This window comes from Pseudochaenichthys georgianus, chromosome 15 (genome assembly GCF_902827115.2).
Source record: "Pseudochaenichthys georgianus chromosome 15, fPseGeo1.2, whole genome shotgun sequence".
Classification (NCBI taxonomy): Eukaryota; Metazoa; Chordata; class Actinopteri; order Perciformes; family Channichthyidae; genus Pseudochaenichthys; species Pseudochaenichthys georgianus.
Window position 1 is genome coordinate 25558841 of NC_047517.1, and position 19745 is coordinate 25578585.

Genomic DNA, 19745 nt, shown 5'->3' on the forward strand with positions numbered 1-19745 from the left:
TAAAAAGAAAAATGTGTTTTTAATGATCTTACTGTTTGATTATTATTGACACGCAATGGCACTTTCTTTATTTCAGCTGTGCACCAAAATCATCGAGAAAAATGCTAATCCGCAGTGGAATCAACTCATCAATCTCCAAGTCAAGGTTAGAGAAATGTATAAGATGTATTTATGGTTTTGATCTAAACACTTAATTCTTCAGCACATATTAGCACTTGCTTCTGTCTGCCTCTGTAGTTCCCGTCCATGTGTGAACGCGTCAAGCTGACTATGTTTGACTGGTAAGAAATAAACTTCATTCATACACAGCTGAACGAGTGACAATAATATCACAACCAATATTTGACATTCCAGTTTTCTCTTTGCAGGGATCGTCTCACAAACAATGACACCATAGGAACAACGTTTTTAAACCTAAGCCAAATGTCTTCCTCTGGTGGAGAGGTCGAAGGTAATTCTTTAATCTTTGTTTTTATAATGATTGGTGTTTTATATTTTGATAATGCACTATGACAGTTAACCCTCCTGTTGTGTTCGGGTCAAATCTGACCGATTTACTACTTTCATCAATCATAATTTTTTTGTTTTACATTCGATTGCATTAAGGCTTTATGATATCCTTCACAGTAGACATTTGAACATATGCAATTGCTGATCACCGCTTTCATTGCATTTTGGATGATTTAGTCAACTTTGTAACACCCATGGTGTTTCCGGTAAACAATTACCACCATAAAGAAATGTAATTAGTAACCATCCGGAACACACACACACACACACACACACACACACACACACACACACACACACACACACACACACACACACACATACACACACACACACACACACACACACACACACACACACACACACACACACACACACACACACACACACACACACACACACACACACACACACACACACACACACACACACACACACACACACACACACACACAACTTCAGGGGACATTACATTGACTTACATGCATTTCCTAGAGACTTATCCTAACCTTAACCATAACCAACACATGCCTAACCCTTACCCTAACCCTAATCCTAAACCTAACCAAGTCTTCACCCTAAAATTAATGATTCCCCTTATGGGGACCTCCAATTTGTCCCCATAAGGGAGGCGAGTCCCCACACGTGACTATGTAAACATATTTAGGTCCCCACAAGTATAGTAATGCTAGTCCACACACACACACACACACACACACACACACACACACACACACACACACACACACACACACACACACACACACACACACACACACACACACACACACACACACACACACACACACACACACACACACACACACACACACACACACACACACACACACACACACACACACGATGTGTTTTCCCCCGTATGTGCCCATCCCCCCATGTGTATCACACCTGGCACACACAAACCAAGCCCCCAGGAAGTACGCTGGACTCTGAGGAAAATATTCATTGTGGCCAAACGGCGGTAGTACACTTCCGTATCAGTCTCTGGGCCAGGAAATACTTTTTCCCATTGACTAACATTGGGAAACAGACATCTGTAAATCGTTGGATAATTTTTTTTAAACTAAATAAACTACCCAGTATGAACATTTGTATAGCCCTTATTAAAAACATCAAGTTGTAAAATGTGCTAATAATTATTCTGAGAGTTATTTTCCTCGGCATTATGAATGCGGATCTTCCTTTCCCCAGGACTAGTTCAGATAGTTCCTGGGATTTTGCGTTCACACCAAAAAGTTCTGGAACTAGAACCTTTTCACCCCTTTTCAGTCCCTGCTAGAGAGGTGGTACTTTCCTGGGGAGGAAAAGGTTCCAACTTCTGATTGGCTGGGCGAATTGAAAACCACCCCCCGTAAAACTCCAAAAAGTTTTGTGAAGCCGCCATTTTATTTGCTCGCATTAGCATTATTAGCATTAACATTAGCCCAGCGCACCAATGGAGAGAGACTAACTTATGGCAACACAAAATAAAACATGTTAGCAGTGGAGTGATGAGGAGGTGTCGGCGCTTCTGGCGATTTACTCGGAAGGCTTCAATAGAAGCTGCTGGGAAGATTCCCAAAGCAGAAGAAGAAGAAGTGACGTCAGCTTCTTCATTTGCTCAGGGATTTATTCCGGTGTGAACGCGATCTTCTAGAATAGTTCCGGAACTAAAGATTTCCGGGGAACTAATGGCGCATTTCCACTCCAGCGCGTAGCACGGTTTAAGCGTGCCATACCAAACTCGGCCCGTTTTTTGTTGCGTTTTCACTAGGGGTAGTTCCGGCTAATGGGTCCCAAAATCCAGGTTCTTTCCGGGTCAACAACCGGGCTGAATAGGCTAAACTGAGAATCGCTGGGAAGGGGGCTACAACTACAACAAAATGAACATATTTGACCGTGATTTAATTGTAATAAACGTTTAAAAATGATGCTGAAGTAACAACATCCTGATACCGGTTAGTAAAAACCATGGATTAATGCTTTAACAAGTCTGTAGACAAGACTGCAGGCGAAAAACCTTTTAAAATGCGTGTTTTCTGAATGGAGATCGGCTAAGCTAACGCTGTATATGCTCCGACCGTCCACACTCACAACAATGGCCTATCCCAGGGGTACCCAACCTTTTTCGAACCGAGAGCTACTTTTAAAGTTGCCAGTCTGCCGAGATCTACCAGTCCGAGAGGCGTAGCCATTACTGACAGCCTACTACCAGGTAAATACAAACTTCTACTTGTATAAAACTGACATTTGTACGATGAATACTTCATAAAATACTGCAGATCCTTTCATTTCATTTCAAACCTTTATTTAACCAGATTGGTCCCATTGAGATCATAGATCTCTTTTTCAAGGGAGACCTGCAGCATATAGGTTCCACATGAAACATAAAACAATAAAGGACATTATACATTATATTTACAGGATACATAGTTAGACATTTACAAGTGCCCATTGTATCGGCAAGCATTTCATTTACCCTAGCTTTAAAAACATGCAGAGGAATGAGATTGCTCAGTTTCAATTCTTGCTGAAGATTGTTCCAAGCAAGTGGAGCTGCGCACATAAAAGCTGTCTTACCGAAGACAGTCCTTGCTCTTGGCACATCTAACAAGACCACATCATGTGACCTCAGACAATAGCTGCTTGCAACTCTCTGTGTTATCAGCGAGCAGATATAATACGGGAGTTTACCCAACAAAGCTTTATAGATAAGAGTGTACCAGTGACTGAGCCTCCGTACAGAGAGAGATGGTAAACCTGCCTTGGTATACAGTGTACAGTGATGTGTAAGCGCTTTACAATTTGTGACAAATCTCAGAGCACTGTGATACGCAGCATCCAATTTGCTCAGGTAATTGGCAGGTGCATTCATATACAACAAATCCCCATAGTCCAGCACAGGTAAAAAGGTCACAGTGACTAGCCTTTTCCTGGCCTCAAGCGAGAAACAGGACTTGTTTCTGAAAAAGAAACCTAGCCTAACCCTCAGTTTTTTTAGCAGGTTATTGACATGAAGTTTAAAAGAGAGACAATCATCAAGCCAGATACTCAGGTATTTGTAACAGGCAACAACTTCAAGTTTTGTTCCTTGCGTAGTTACAATATCTAAAACAGGCTCTGGAGTCTTTTTAGCTTTTGAAAAGAGCATTACCTTGGTTTTCTCAACATTTAAAAGAAGCTTTAGTTCAGAGAGCTGAGTCTGAATAGTGTTAAAAACAGCTTGTAATTTAACAACAGCCTCTTTAATGGAGGGACCTGCACAATACATTACAGTATCGTCCGCATAAAAATGTAAAGTAGCTTCATCCACATTATCACCTACGCTGTTAATATATATGGAGAATAAAAGTGGTCCTAAAACAGAACCTTGTGGTACACCATTAGAAATGTTTAACCACTCAGAAGACAGCCCATCAAAGTGAACACATTGGGACCTTTCAGAGAGGTAGTTCACAAACCACCCCACTGCATGGCTGGATATGCCTATACTGAGTAGCCTCTGCTTTAAGATGCGATGATCAACGGTGTCAAACGCTTTGGAAAGGTCAATAAACAGAGCTGCACAACTCTGCTTATTATCTAAAATAGTAGTAATGTCATTTACCACTTTCATTGTCGCAGTGATGGTACTGTGTTTCTTTCTGAATCCTGACTGATGTTTAGACAGGATATCATTTATACATAAAAACTCCTTTACTTGTTCACTCACTAAGCGTTCAAGCACCTTAGCCAGAACTGACAATTTAGAGATTGGCCTATAGTTATTTAAAATAGTTGCCTCCCCTCCTTTCAGTAAAGGCAAGACATAAGCAGACTTCCATACTTTTGGAATTGTGTTCGTGCTGAGGGAGAGGTTAAAAAGAGAAGTAAGAGGTGGAGCAATAAAATCTGCAGCTATCTTTAAAAAGAAAGGTTCTACGTTGTCCGGGCCAGCCGGTTTCCTAGGATCTAACTTGGATAATGCTTCATGAACAATACCAACAGTTAAAGGAGTAAAACTGAAAGGGTTTTCCAGACCACATTGTTCAGAGTCAAGGATTGGAGTGTTCACAGGAGCCACACAGCCAAACAGAGAGCCACAAGACACAAAATGCTTATTAAAACAATTTAGCATAGTAGCCCTGTCTGATATAATGCCAGATGCTGTGGTAAGGCACGGAGGTAGCTCATTTGGGATATCACCAGTGGAAATCGATTTTATGGCTTTCCAAAATGTCCTAGGATTATTCAGGTTTTCTGTGGTAACCGACAAATAGTACTTTGATTTAGCACTTTTTATTTGGGATGTGAAGCTATTTCTTAGCTGCCTAAAACGTAGCCATTCTACCTCTGAGCCTGATTTCCTAGCCTTAGCCCAAGCATTATTTCTCTCATGAAGGAGACTGGACAGCTCAGCAGAAAACCAGGGATTGTTTCGTCCCTTCACTCTAAATTTACGCAGAGGTGCATGTCTATCTATAATTTTCATAAAACCAAGATAAAAATAAGACCATGCAGTTTCTACATCAGCACACAAATTGATTCTACCCCAATCAAAATCAAACAGATCATGTAAAAAACCCTGCTCCACAAAGTGTTTTTTGTCTCTCTTTGTGATGACACGTGGTTTAACCTTTTGGACCTTAGTGTCCCTAATTGTGGCTACAACACAGTGGTCACTCACATCATTAGCAAATACTCCCACAGATGAGTATTTATGTGGAACATTTGTTAAAATTAGATCAATTAAGGAGGATTTGTTTGGGGACTTAATATTTGGGCGAGTAGGACTGTCTATAATCTGGGTAAAATTCAAAGAGGTACACAGGTTTTTAAAATCCTCTGACACAGAAGTTAACCAGTCCCAATTAAAATCACCAAGCAGCACTATTTCCTTGTAGGAAAGTTGAGATAACAGTTTTGCCAATGACGATAAAGAGTCCTTGACAGCCGAAGGGGCCCTGTAGCAGCCCACCACCATGAGCTGTTGACCCTTTGTTACCTCAATATTCACGGCTAAAAATTCTAGCTGTTTACTAACAGATTTGGAAACCATATTAGTTACACAAAACTTATTTTTCACATAAATGGCAACGCCACCACCTTTTTTAGGCCGGTCAGTACGATATACACTGTAACCATTTATGTAAATGTCAGAGGCCAAAATGGATTTATCTAGCCACGTTTCTGATAAGACAATGACATCAGCATCAGTAGAACTCGCCCAAATACGGACAAAATCTAATTTAGGTAACAGACTACGCACATTTAAATGAATTAAACCTAGCCCAGATCTAGATATAAAATCAGCAGGAGTAGCTATTTGACTAATACTGCTCGGTGGACCTGGATTTGGCTGTACATTTCCTGATAGTAACAACAATAAAAATACCAAGCACCTTTTCCTCTTAATCAACACACATACATTGTCAGCTGTTCTAGAGTCACCAGCAAACTTCGCGAAAGTGAGATTAGAGTTTAAAAAACAATTCTGAAGGACCATCGTGGCAGGCATGTGAGAAAGACAAACATTTTCCGAAATGAATGTCCGCGACAGTGCAACCAGCAATTGTTTGTGCAACACCTCCGAAACTGTACAGGGGATGTCCACAGCGGGCGGCAGAACATACCCGAATCCAGTAGATTGTTCAGGACGACTAGCGATCTTCTCCTTGTCCAGCACAGCCAAGAAAAGGCACAGCAGAAACACGACACCCGCCATTCTCCCAGTCCAGCACAACAGTATCCACGCTGTTCCCGGAGCAAGGTGGAGCAGGCCTCAGCTACAGCAGCACAGCACAGCAGAGCAGAGCAGAGCAGGTGGAACCAGGCCTCAGCGGGCGGCAGCACAGCAGAGCAGAGCAGAGCAGGTGGAACCAGGCCTCAGCGGGCGGCAGCACAGCAGAGCAGAGCAGGTGAAACCAGGCCTCAGCGGGCGGCAGCACAGCAGAGCAGAGCAGGTGAAACCAGGCCTCAGCTACAGCAGCACAGCAGAGTAGAGAAGGTAATCCCACCGCGTTACACCGGCTATTTAATCCACTTTACATCTCCGCCGGTAGCACAGGCTCGGAGAGGAGCGGCGATACGCGGTGTGAGTAGCGGCGAGAGGAGCAGCAAGAGGAGCGGCAAGAGGAGCGGCGATACGCGGTGTGAGGAGCGGCGAGAAGGGCGGCGAGAGGAGAGCCGGGACCACACTTCCGACTCTTTATCTTACCTCTTTCTAATCTACACACATACAAGTATTTAACTGAAGCTACACAACAGTGTTGTTGATACAGAGTTGGAGTTTATTCACACGTCACATACTACAGTGGGTAATGTTTTCAAGAAACATTGAACAGTGCTGCCACATATCACAAAGGAAAAAAAGAAAAGACTATGAACCCTTTCTTTGCCATTATATAAAAATAGTGTTGCTACAAAAGTATAAATTAGGCTTACTCATAAGACAACTCAGATCTGAAGCTACACAGGAATCTGCTGCCAACGTGCAATAAAAAAGACTAAATTAATAGAATAAAACTCTTTTTTTGTTGCATTTTAGTAGAGTATAAAAAGAAATGCCCTTTTAAAATAGGATGCAAGCAACACTAGTTTCTTAACCTGAATTGATAATAGACTATAATCAATTTAAACAGAACAGATCTTAATGTTTGCATTATTATACTATACTATATATTTTGTACAATAATTATAATGAATAAGTTCAAACAAACTAAAACTTACAGCTGATTAATAACGGTATCTAACTTGAGTTTTTATTATATCAAAAACCTGTTGAAATGCTACTGTTATTTTTAATGTCCCCCAAAACCGCATCGGCAGCCTCCAGGAATGCTTCTTTCACAACTTCGCGTCTTTGAAAGACTTCATGTGTTTCGCAAGAACGTAGAGGTTTCTCAATTCTTAAATGTCCCCTCCTCGACTCTCCTCCTCGACTCCTATTTTCGATACTTAGTCCCGCCCACAGGAGATGCGAGCGGAGGACTGAGGAGGGGAACCAAGGAGAGAGGAGGGGAAGCGGCAGGAGGTTAGAGAAATGAGAACTCCTCTCCTCTGAGCGGTCATTTTAAAGAGACGTCCATTAATGATGACAGGAGGCACAGCAGCCCTCTGTCTGATGGACAGATGTGTTCATGATGACTTACGTATATATTTACTTTGATTAATTGACAGTGTGGTATAATGAGACAATAACAGGCTACAGATGCACACACGCGCACACACACACACACACACACACACACACACACACACACACACACACACACACACACACACACACACACACACACACACACACACACACACACACACACACACACACACACATATTTATATAAAATATATACAATTTCAGAATCAAACAAGTATGAGAGCACTTGTTACAGGGTGGTTTAGGCTAGGTTGCAGCTCCACCCTGTGGACGTATTGTGCCTGTGTTATATATATATCTGCCTCACGTGAATATACCTCAGTTGTATGATTGCCTGCTTAATGTGAATACACGGCGTTGAGACACAGCCTGAGTTGCCTTATTCATTAATGCACATACATCTACAAACATGGTGTCAGAAGCTCAAATAGGACCCAGCTGTGGATTGCATGCTACTGTCCGTCGCTGAGACAGAGTGCGTTTATTTGTTTTGGTGAGGTTTAGCAGTTTCAGTTAGCCTGTTAGCATTAGCGTCACGTTGGAACAATGGCATCCAGCATCCCACCTCCGGAGCCTATGAAGATGGCGGGGGACATCCACGGCAACTGGGTGAGCTTTCGAGCAGAATTTGAGGATTATCTGCTTGCGACCGGGCTCAACGAGAAAGTAAATCCGGTACAAGCAGCTGCGCTCAGGAGGCTAATGGGGAACGACTGCCGACATGTTTACAAACACAACCTGGGACTCACCGCGGACCAACAAAAAGATGCGGGTGCTATACTGGTGGCACTGGAGCAATACTTCACACCCGCAAAGAACGTAATCTTTGAGAGGTACGTTTTTGGCAACCTTAAACAAGAGGATGGAGAGCTCTTGGATGCGTTTGCTACCAGGCTGAGGGAAAAGGCTGCCTCTTGTGAATATGGAGCTATAAAAGATGAACTCATAAGGGACAGGCTTGTTCTCGGGATAACTGACGAGGGTGCTAGACGTCGCTTACTAAGGGAAAATGACCTTAAATTGGACGAGGCCATTAAAATTTGCCGTGCAGCCGAGGTCATGGACAGCAAGTTAAAAACCATGTCACTGGGCAGCTCTGGACCTGGGGACAGCATTAATGCCACACAAGGACAGCGATATGGACGGAGGTCTGGCAGCAGGCCATCCGAGTCCACCAACACATCTGCACAACCACAGAGCATGAGAGACGCTGGCGAATGCAAGTACTGTGGCACACGGCACAAGCGTGGGCGGGACCTGTGCCCTGCTTTTGGTAAATCGTGCCGCTCGTGTGGCACTGCTAACCATTTTGCAAAAGTATGCATGAAAAGAGGCCAGCAGGCATGTCAGTTGAATGCTGTGGATGACCCGTTGCCAGGGGAACTGGAGGACAGCGATGAGAGAGACGTGTACACAGCGGAGAGCGTGGGGGCTGTGAACACTCGAGGTAAAAAGTGGTTTGTCAACCTGCCACTGCAAAGTGGGGTTCAGAGGTGCCAGCTCGACTCTGGAGCCACTTGCAATGTGATGAGCATCAAGGACAAGACAACACTGGCGCCTAGAACCCCTCTTCTGAAGAGTCTCACCAGATTAAAACTATACAACAGTGAGTGGATGAGCTCACTAGGGGTGTACAGCACACAATGCGTCATTAGGGGTAAGACGCACAGACTGGACTTTGAGATTGTGCATACTGGCCAGAGGCCCTTGCTTTCGGGTGAGACATGTGAGAGACTTGGTCTGATACGCTTCACCATTCCTGAGGAGCTGAATAAGGTGGAGCACTGCAGGAAGGGAGACCTGACCAAGGAGTGTCTGGTCAGCACCTACCACGACGTGTTCACCAGCCCTGTTGAGTCTCTGCCCGGTGATATTCACTTTGAGCTGGACAGCACTGTGGCACCGGTGCAGTGTGCTCCCAGGAATGTTCCAGTGGCCCTCAAGGCAGCTGTTAAGGCTCAGCTTGATCGATATGAAGAGGAGGGACACTTGACCACAGTCACTCAACCTACGGACTGGATTAGCAATCTAGTCATAGTGAAAAAGCCAGACAAATTGAGACTATGCATTGACCCGAAGGCTCTCAACCGTGCTCTGAAACGGTCCCACTACCTTATGCCCACTTTAGATGACGTGTTGTATAAGCTGCCAAAGGCACGTATATTCACCCTGGTGGATGCACGTGATGCATTCCTGCAGTGCCGCTTGGATGAAGAAAGCAGCCTGATGACAACATTCTGGACACAGTGGGGTAGGAAACGCTGGCTGAAACTCCCTTTCGGTGTGTCAGTTGCCCCAGAGCTGTATCAAAGGAAGCAGCATGAGCTGCTGGCCGGCTTGACACGGATTGAGCCCATAGCCGATGACATCCTTATAGTCGGCTGTGGGGACACAGAGGATGAGGCCAATCGCGACCATGACACAAACCTCATCGCTCTGATGGACAGATGCAGGGAAGTAAAACTGAGACTGGGCCTGAAAAAGCTGCAGTTCCGAGTGAAGGAGGTCCGCTTCCACGGCCACATACTGTCCGCGGAGGGCCTCAAGGCTGACCCTGAAAAAGTCAGGGCGGTTCTGGACATGCCAAACCCCACAGATGCAAAAGGGGTCCAGCGGTGTGTCGGATTTGTGAACTATCTGTCCAGATTCATGCCACGCTTGTCAGCGGTATGTGAGCCGCTGAGGAGACTGCTGGACAAGGATGTGATGTGGCACTGGCTGCCCAAACATGATGCCGCCATGAAGGAAATCAAGGCACTGGTCACGGCGGTGCCAGTCCTAAGGTACTATGACGTCCGCAAGCCAGTCACCGTACAGAGCGACTCCAGTCAGGCGGGTCTGGGCTGCTGCTTGCTTCAAGGGGGACAGCCTGTCGCATTCGCCTCCCGGGCATTGACCCAAACAGAGCAAAATTACGCACAGATTGAAAAGGAGTGCCTGAGCATCGTATTCGCCTGCCAACGCTTCCACTACTACCTATATGGGAGGAGTGATGTGACTGCAGAGACCGACCACCGCCCGCTGGTGTCCATCTTCACCAAGCCCCTCCTCAGTGCGCCAAAGCGTCTTCAGAGCATGCTCCTCACACTTCAGAACTACTGCCTTGCGGTGGTATACAAGCCAGGCCCTGAGATGTACATAAGTGACACGCTCAGCAGAGCCACCACCCCGCCACAGAGAACAGACACACTGTACCAACGTGAGATGGTCTGCAGCATGCAGCAGGAGCAGGGTGACACGGCGGCCATTCAGCAGGCAGACTATTTAAATGTCAGCAGCCAACGCCTGACACAGATTCGGACACACACTGAGGAGGATGTGTGTCTTCAAACACTTAAGTCTGTCGTGCTGGAGGGATGGCCAGGACACAAAGAGGAGACCCCTGTAGCCGTCAGGGACTACTGGGCCATCAGAGATGAGATAAGTGCCCAGGATGGCGTGCTCTTCAGGAGTCAGCGCGTCATCATTCCAAAAGCTATGCGCCCGGAAATGCTGAGACGGATCCACTACAACCACGTGGGGGGCGAGGCGTGCTACAGGCAGGCCCGTGATACACTTTACTGGCCCGGTATGCAAGGGGAAGTCAAGGATTATGTGCAAAAGTGCTCTGTGTGCAATGAGTATGCACACGAACAACAGAAAGAGACTATGATGTCACACCCGCTCCCCACACGCCCCTGGCAGCTAGTAAGCATGGATCTGTACAGCTACGCAGCACAGAACTTCTTACTCGTGGTGGACCATTATTCTGACTTTTGGGAGATCGACCTCCTCCCTGACCGATCAGCGGACACCACGATCCGTAGATGCAAGGCACAGTTTGCACGCTATGGTGTCCCAGACAGGGCCATTTCGGATGGTGGAGGCCAGTTTGCTGGTGGAGAGTTCCGGGCGTTTGCGAGAGAGTGGGGTTTTGAGCATGTCATGTCCTCACCGAGGCACCCAAAAGCTAACGGCAAAGCGGAGTCAGCAGTGAAAATTGTAAAGAGCCTGTGCAGAAGGGCAGACCGTGCCAAAGAGGACCCCTGGAGGGCCATATTGCATTGGAGAAATACGCCCACTGAGGGTATGCATTGCAGCCCAGCACAGCGGCTTATGTCGCGGAGACTGAGAACCCTTCTCCCTGTGGCCGATCAGCTACTGGTGCCTCAGGTCGTCATGGGTGTTTCTGACAAGCTGAAAATGAAACATCAAGCAGCAAAGCTGACATATGACAGATCAGCCAAGGATCTGCCGGAGCTGAACGTCGGCCAGCCCATACGGATGAAGCCACTCCCAGGAGACAGGACGGGCAGATGGAGGAGAGGTGTGTGCCTTCAGCAGTTGGGACTCCGGTCCTATCTGGTCGGTGTGGAGGGGACCACGTATCGACGCAACAGGGTTGATCTTCGACCAGCAGAGGCGGCCCTTCTCCAGCCGTCAGTTCTCCCAGAATCGGCCCCGGAGCAGCCTGCGAGTGGGGGGAGCGCCAGAGAGGTCGTTGGCGTCCCCGAGGAGTCTCCAAGGCCATCACCCCCGGGGTCGTCGCGCTCTTCCCCGCAGACTGGGGATACACCATGCCGTGAGTTACAGGGCCGGGCCATCTCCCGGAGCGGACGGCTGATTAGACCTCCTGACAGACTTGACCTCTAGGTCACGCACACATACACACACACACACACACACTTGGACTGTGCGCACTCCAACACACATGGAAGATAAAGATTGAAAAAAAGTAGAGAGATTGTAAAAGAGATTGTAAAACAAATGTGATTGATTGTTCTGAGTTTATTGCTGATGTGTTCAGTTCCGGCTATTATTGAAGTGTCTCTGCTATGTGCACTATTTGTTGTTGAAATCATTTGATTAATGTTCTGATTGAAGGTCAACAGTTTAATGGCAGTATTGATCCTGTGTTGTTACTTAACAAAAGGAAGGGAGATGTTACAGGGTGGTTTAGGCTAGGTTGCAGCTCCACCCTGTGGACGTATTGTGCCTGTGTTATATATATATCTGCCTCACGTGAATATACCTCAGTTGTATGATTGCCTGCTTAATGTGAATACACGGCGTTGAGACACAGCCTGAGTTGCCTTATTCATTAATGCACATACATCTACAAACAGCACTCTCATAATAACGTAACACAATCAGAGACTGGATATATCCCCCCCCCTCTCTCTGGTCGCTGAAATGGGGACTTGAAATTACGGACCAAAAGTTGTATTTACAAGTATTAAAAGTAAGCAGAGGACACCAAACCAACTGAGACCCGTCTGTCCGCCGCATCTACACACTGTACAACACGCAGCTACACACTGTACCACACACACCTACAGCTCCCAAAGCATAATCAGGCTACAGCCGTTGTGTATTTTATTATGTGAAGCACTAAATGGTCGTAGAAAAAATATCGACTCTTTGTTTGTAGATATCTACTAAACTAAAGCAAATAAAGAGAGTGTTATACTGAGTGATATATATTATACACACTGCTCTGCTTTCTGCACGGACCTCACAGCTGTTCTCTCTGGAAACATCACGACGCGATGAAAGCAGTTTCTAAAATAATATCCAGGGGATGCATGCAGAGCTGTCATTGGCTGAGATAAGCCCGGCCGTGCGTCACGCCTCCACCATTCCCGGAAATGCATCCGCGGAGGAGCCATCAGTGTATCCTCGGTTATAGCTCCTCCAGAGAGCCTCCTCAACGCTCGATCCTCGGTTCTCGATGTGCATTTAGAGAAATGAGATGTCCTTCAAAATGGCGCGCTGAAATTCATTTCCGTGTCACTACCGGAGGACCGAGGAGTCGAGGAGGGGACATTTGAGTATTGAGAAACCTCTCGTGACTGACACGATAAGATGCTATGGTGGCAGCCTTGCTCTTGTTGTTGGGCCTGGTGAAAATGGACTGCTGTGCATTTAGCTGTCCTTTCAGGTCCCTCACTTTTTGGGAACGTAGGGCAGAATTAGGAGGGAATTCCGTCTCGTAGCGTTTGTGCACTGTTTTGAAATGCCGCTCCTAAATTACCCTTCTTCGATAAAGCCACGCTCGCATTGCAGATGAGACAGATGGACTGAATAGATGAACAAATAATCATCCTCCCACTCGGAGTGAAAATCATATATTTTGGGCTTTTTTGCTTCTGCCATAATTGCTGTCTTGTGTGTGTGCGGACTGTCACTCCTGTTGACACGGAAAACGTCAGCGAACTACCAGCCATGCCCCGACACATGGGGTCACGCCGGCCAATCGCAAAGCTTTGATGCGTTCAAGTGCATTATTCTGGCACAGGAAGATCATGTTATAGGACATTGTGAAGCTGACAATTGAGCGGCCCGACCAAGCAAGGAGGCAGAGGCAGAACGTCCAAAAATAAAACCCGGTGTGGGCATTTATTCAAATCATAAGCACATGATTCACAGCCTCAATTGCTGTTCCCCTGAACACAGTCAGCAGCCACAAGGATCTCACCCACACTACCAGCCTCCAAACAGACAGGGCAACAGAGCCTAAATACACACCCACACTAATCAAACCAACAAGACACAGGTAAGGGGGAAGGAGACCACACAGGGCACCAGGTGCACACAATCAACGACAGACATGGGGAACACTTTTCAACAACAAAAAACTAAACAACCCGTAACGGAGGCCGAGATCTATGAGCCCAGAGATCACCTCCGTGACAGACATTAACGATAAAACAGAATATTGTAGTGATCACTAATTAACTAATTAATATAATTCACTCATGGAACTACAGGTTGGGGGTATTGTTTCCGCACGGACATATATGTTATTGACTGTACTTATTGTGTGCCCTCCTTGCTTCTTCCTCTTTGCTTCCCGGGCTTCAAGCCGGCAACATGCAGGTCTGGTTTTCTGCTGCTCAATAAAAGCAACTTTGCACCTTCGAAGCACCGCCTCCGACTCCCTTCTCTCGGCACTACAATATTGTTGTTCTATTTTTAGACACATCTCGCGATCAACTGGGAATCTCCCCTGGCCTATACAGACATAAATAAACCAGCGACTGTATTCGCCATGACACAGACAGTCTGTGGTTTGAACTTGTATCTAGTTTCTGAACAGATATGAGGAGCTGTGAGCTCTGAGTGCTAACAGCTAACGGCTGATGTTGATTTTCTGTGGTTCGCATAGAAGATGACGTCACGGCTCTGCCTAAACTGCATTACTATAGTTACTACCCCAGCTACTAAACTGTAATGGAAACGCAGCATAAAGTGAGTCTGGCCTACCAAGGGCTATACCGTACTAAGCCGTGCGAGGCCCTGCTGTGGAAATGCGCCATAAGTTCCGGGAACTATTCCTAGGAAAAGTACTTGGTGTGAAAGTGCCTATTTACTGCAGTTCATGTATACCAGTAGTCTGATACAATATTTACAGTTTGAAAGGGTGTTAAATGAAATTTATTTGGTGATGATTAATGTTTTTTGTGTTAATGTAATAGCAGTTAAAACAGGACCGGTCAAATTTGACCGCGAACACCAAAGTAAGGGGGGGAAAGCGAACACAACAGGAGGGTTAATTGATGTTTTCCTTCCCCTCTGGAAACAGACTGATAGCAACACAGGCTCTGAAAGTATGTAAGAAATGTTCACCTGCATGTTTAAGTTTTTAACCCTCTGCTCCTCTTTGTGTGTCTCTTCTCATGTTACAGTGAGCACCGCAGCATCAGAGTTTGGATTTCTTCCAGCTTTTGGGCCGTGCTATGTCAACCTGTACGGAAGTCCGAGAGAATTTACTGGCCTGCCCGACCAATATGACGAACTCAACTTTGGAAAGGTTAGACCTCCCTATCAGCTGAGTACAGATCAGTTCAGCACTGTTTATATAGACACATGTTATTTGGTCTTTATGAAAATGTCTACTTTAAGTGTTTGCCTTTGATCTGTTGCAGGGTGAGGGGGTCGCCTACAGGGGGAGGGTCCTTGTTGAGCTGTCCACTCAGCTGGATGGAAAGGTTGATAAGAATGTGGATGACATCTCCAGTGATGACATCCTGGTGTCACAGGTATAAACTGTGTACTGTCATTACTGCTTGTTACTGTTGGAGTCGGGAGGCCTGTTAATTTATTCCGGCAATTACTCAGACCTTCTAATTTACCTAACAGAAGCTATTAAGTCTATTGCCCCTTCCACACCAACGTGGTTCCCGTTCTAGCTCCGTGCTAGTGCTCTTCTGGTTCGGAACCGTTTTTTATTTTCAGCCCCTGTTTTGTTCACACCGCCCAGATCCCGACTGGTGCTGCCGCTGCTGCGTCATGACGTCACCGTTTACGTCGCTGATTTTCTCCCCAACGGCGCTCACAACAACAATGGGGGACTGCGTTAGGTCGATGATCGTGTTACTTTTAATCATACGAAGCCAGATTAAATTAAATAACGACTTCTCCAACCTTATACTTTTCTCCAGTGCCGTGGTTCATTGCATATTAATGTGTTTCAGCGGCATTTACCGACCGCTGCAGTGCTGCTCTTCCACCGGAGTTTATTCTCCCGTTAACTCACAAGGCAGCGGCCGCTGTAAAGTATTCACTGTCTGACTGTCACACAAGCAGCTGATACATATCCCCAATTCCCCAAGTGAATGTGTTTCAGTATGAATTGAGGCTCGCATCCACCGGGGTCAGCAAGATCTCACCTCTATTAACTCCTGAAGAACCAGATTCAATTAACTTCTGTTTCAATTCAGACGACACGCTAAATCCGTTTAAGCAATCCCGAAGGATTTTGGTATCAGTAATGAGGTGTGGCCCTACTAGGGTGACCAGATCCCAACAAACCAAATGTGGGACAAGGAGTATGGTTGTGTGGGACAATGTGGGACACCCTCTCAATAGCACCCCCCAACCCCCGGAAAAAAAAAACGTAACAACAAATATAACAACAGAGCAGAAAGTGAAGTCAAAATGCAGTTTTTTAATAAAGAAAAGTAAACTAAGGCTAACCAAGGCAGCAGGCATTATTCACTTCAAGTGTTTAGAAATGCATCTTCTTAATTCAACTAGTGTATTACCTGTACAAGTAGGCACAACATAAATTAATAGATAAAATAAAACCAACACTGGCCAGGAGGGAACAGAAACATAATAATACATAAAATAAAATAGCTTTCAGTTTTGTCCATCACAGCAACAGAAGATGGGCCCCCACACAGTGTGTGGGCTATTTTGTCACCTAGAACCACTGGTGTCTTTGACTCTGTCAAACAACTCTCCACAGAGGCAGGGGCAAGCACATCTGTTATTATGGACGCTGCTTTTGTACGACCACATGACATTTTCTTTACTATCTCAGAGTCTGGAAAAATGGTCGGCGCTAGCTTGTTACCAGTCATTTGACCGGTATGAATGGGAGTGTTGCACTGTATGGTAAACACTGGTTATTTCTGCTGCTGTTACCTTTGTCTGAGTGGCCATCATTTTTTGGTTTGAGCAGGAATGTCTCCATAGAGTGGGATGTCTCTTTTTGAGCGACACGTTTCTTGTGAGAATCGCATTCTCTGTGTCTTTTGACGTCGTATTCACTGCCATGTGAAATTTAAAAATTACTCTTGCAAAGATTGCAACAAAATCTCTGAGAGTCGCCCTGCACTGGCTTCACCCACGGGTAAGTGTCTTCCCAGTCTTTGTTGTATGTGCATCTTCTTTTCTTCTTAGCTGTAGTTTCAGTTTCCTCCATTTTCCATAACCTGCTGCGTCGCCTGCGTTCGTTGTTGTTGTTTGGCGGGGTGGGGGGTGTGTGTGTGAGTGAGTTACTCTCATTGGTTAACACTTGACAAGCACCGCCGTGTGTTACAGTTTGATTGACAGCAAACACAGCCCACTGATGATAGCCTTCCCTGCTTTCTCAACAGCCATTGGATGAATCTGATTTTAAAGAAAAGCGTTTTAGCCAATCAAAATGAAATATGCGGGACATCGTCTCAATTTGCGGGACGCACCAAAAGTCATGAAAATGCTGTGCAGTCCCGCGCAAAGTGGGACATCTGGTCACCCTAGGCCCTACCTAAGTGTGAGTGTGGCAGTTGTGCAATCTTACCTTTTAAGCAGGAGAGGAGAGCGCAGATTTATTATTAATTTATTATTATTAAAGGTCACCTATCATGCTATTTTTAGGCAATAGCATAGGTCTCAGATATATAAAATATATAAAAAACATCTCTATGAAGTGTTTTGCTTAAAATACCAAACAGATCACCCATTCTAGCCATGCCTCATATCCCTCTATTTCACTTCCTGTTTCAAAAGTGCTGATTTTGGATATAAAGCTTTAAAAAAAAAAAAATGTGATACAAAATAAAAAAGGAGGGCGCTGAGCTCATACGGGACCCGGCAGCTACTGTCTAAACTAAATACTGCCGTGATGAAACGCCATATCATGGATTATCAAGGATTATTTCTGAAACAGTATGGAGCTCAAAGGCTTTCTCTCTTGCCGGTTATACCACAAAGTGAGTTCCTTTTTATATCCAGCTTCTTCACACACATGCTCTCCAGTACAGGTTAGCTCTGAGTGTTAGCGATGCTAATGTAAACACCGACCATATTACGTCCAAAACAGTCGGGCATTGTTTCTGATAGCAACTTTCTAATAGTGCCGTGGGTCCACATTTCCGATATTACGTCATATCGGACGCAAATCAGCTCCGTTGTACTCCCGTTTTTAGAGATTTGGGTACGGAGGAAAAGAGATAGGGTTTCATTTTCTGATGCTGCGTAAGTTCCTTGACACACCGGGGACACATATTTATGTATAAAAGACATAACAAAGTGCATTTTGTATGATAGGTCCCCTTTAAATGATCCCAATCCAAAAGGGTGGGATGATTTTATTTGAAGAAAATGGTCCACAATTATACAGTGTTTTTACCTTCTCTCGTTACAATGTGACAATCATGAACATATTTCATGCTGTAGTAAATTACTAATATGAAACCTCAATTCACAGTTTTACATTTCTTGTTTTATTTCGTCACTCTCTCTTCAACTGTCCCTCTTTTATTAAAAACCTCTTCCTGTGGAATTCAGGGGAAAATCCTCATGGATTACCGGGTGTGAAATCAAATACATTAGAATCTCTTCAACTGCTCCTCTTCAGTTGTGACATTTAAATTCTAACTGAAACTGCCCTCTTCAGTTGTGACATTTAAATTCTAAGTTCAACTGGCCCACTTCAGTTGTGACATTTATGCCGCATTTCCACTACACGGTCTCACTCGGCCTCGCTCGGTATGGCTAGGCCTCGTTAGGCCTTGTTAGGACTGGCTCACTTTATGGTGCATTGCCATTACAGTTTAGGAACTGGTGTAGTATCTATAGTAACGCAGTGTAGGCGGAGCCGTGACGTCATCGTCAATGAGAACCCCAGAAGAACAACATCAGCCGTTAGCTGTTAGCACTCAAGCTCACAGCTCCTCATATCTGTTCAGAAACTAGACAAAAGTTAAACAAGTACAAACCACAGACTGTCTGTGTCATGGCGAATACAGTCGCTGGTTTATTTATGTCTGTAGGCCATTGTTGTGAGTGTGGACGGCCGGAGCATATACAACATTAGCTTAGCCTGATCGATCCGATCTTCATTCAGAAAACACACATTTTAAAAGGTTTTTCGCCTGCCGTCTTGTCTGCAGACTTGTCAAAGCATTAATTCATGGTTTTTACTAACCAGTCTCAGTATATTGTTAATTCGGCATCATTTTCAAACGTGTATTACAATTAAATCACTGTAAAATATGTTCATTTTGTTGTAGTTGTAGCTCCCTTGCCAGCGATTCTCTCTGACCATTCAGCAGTCAAGTGTTTACGTCACTAGTTTAGCATATTCAGCCCGGTTGTTGGCCCAGTAAGACCCTCGATTTTGGAGGGCCACAAAAAAGGTGAAAAAGTAGCCCTGAGCCGGAACTACCCCTAGTGAAAAAGCAAAAAAAGCGGGCCGGGCTTACACCGTGCTACGTGCTGCAGTGGAAAAGTGCCATTCAATTCTAACTTCAACTGGCCGACTTCAGTTGTGACATTTAATTCTAACTTCAACTGGCCCACTTCAGTTGTAACATTTACATTCTAACTTCAACTGGCCCACTTC

The 19745-nt window shown here is 45.2% G+C and overlaps 1 protein-coding gene across 1 annotated transcript in view; it reads left to right on the top strand.

Moving 5' to 3' along the window:
* myofl (myoferlin like) overlaps nucleotides 1–19745 on the top strand; it is a 45061-nt gene that overhangs the window by 7604 nt on the left and 17712 nt on the right. The window contains exons 14-18 of the mRNA XM_034100371.2: nucleotides 77–145; nucleotides 238–281; nucleotides 369–451; nucleotides 15316–15440; nucleotides 15556–15669. Of these exons, the coding sequence (XP_033956262.1) occupies nucleotides 77–145; nucleotides 238–281; nucleotides 369–451; nucleotides 15316–15440; nucleotides 15556–15669 (435 nt within the window). The remainder of the gene's footprint in view (nucleotides 1–76; nucleotides 146–237; nucleotides 282–368; nucleotides 452–15315; nucleotides 15441–15555; nucleotides 15670–19745) is intronic.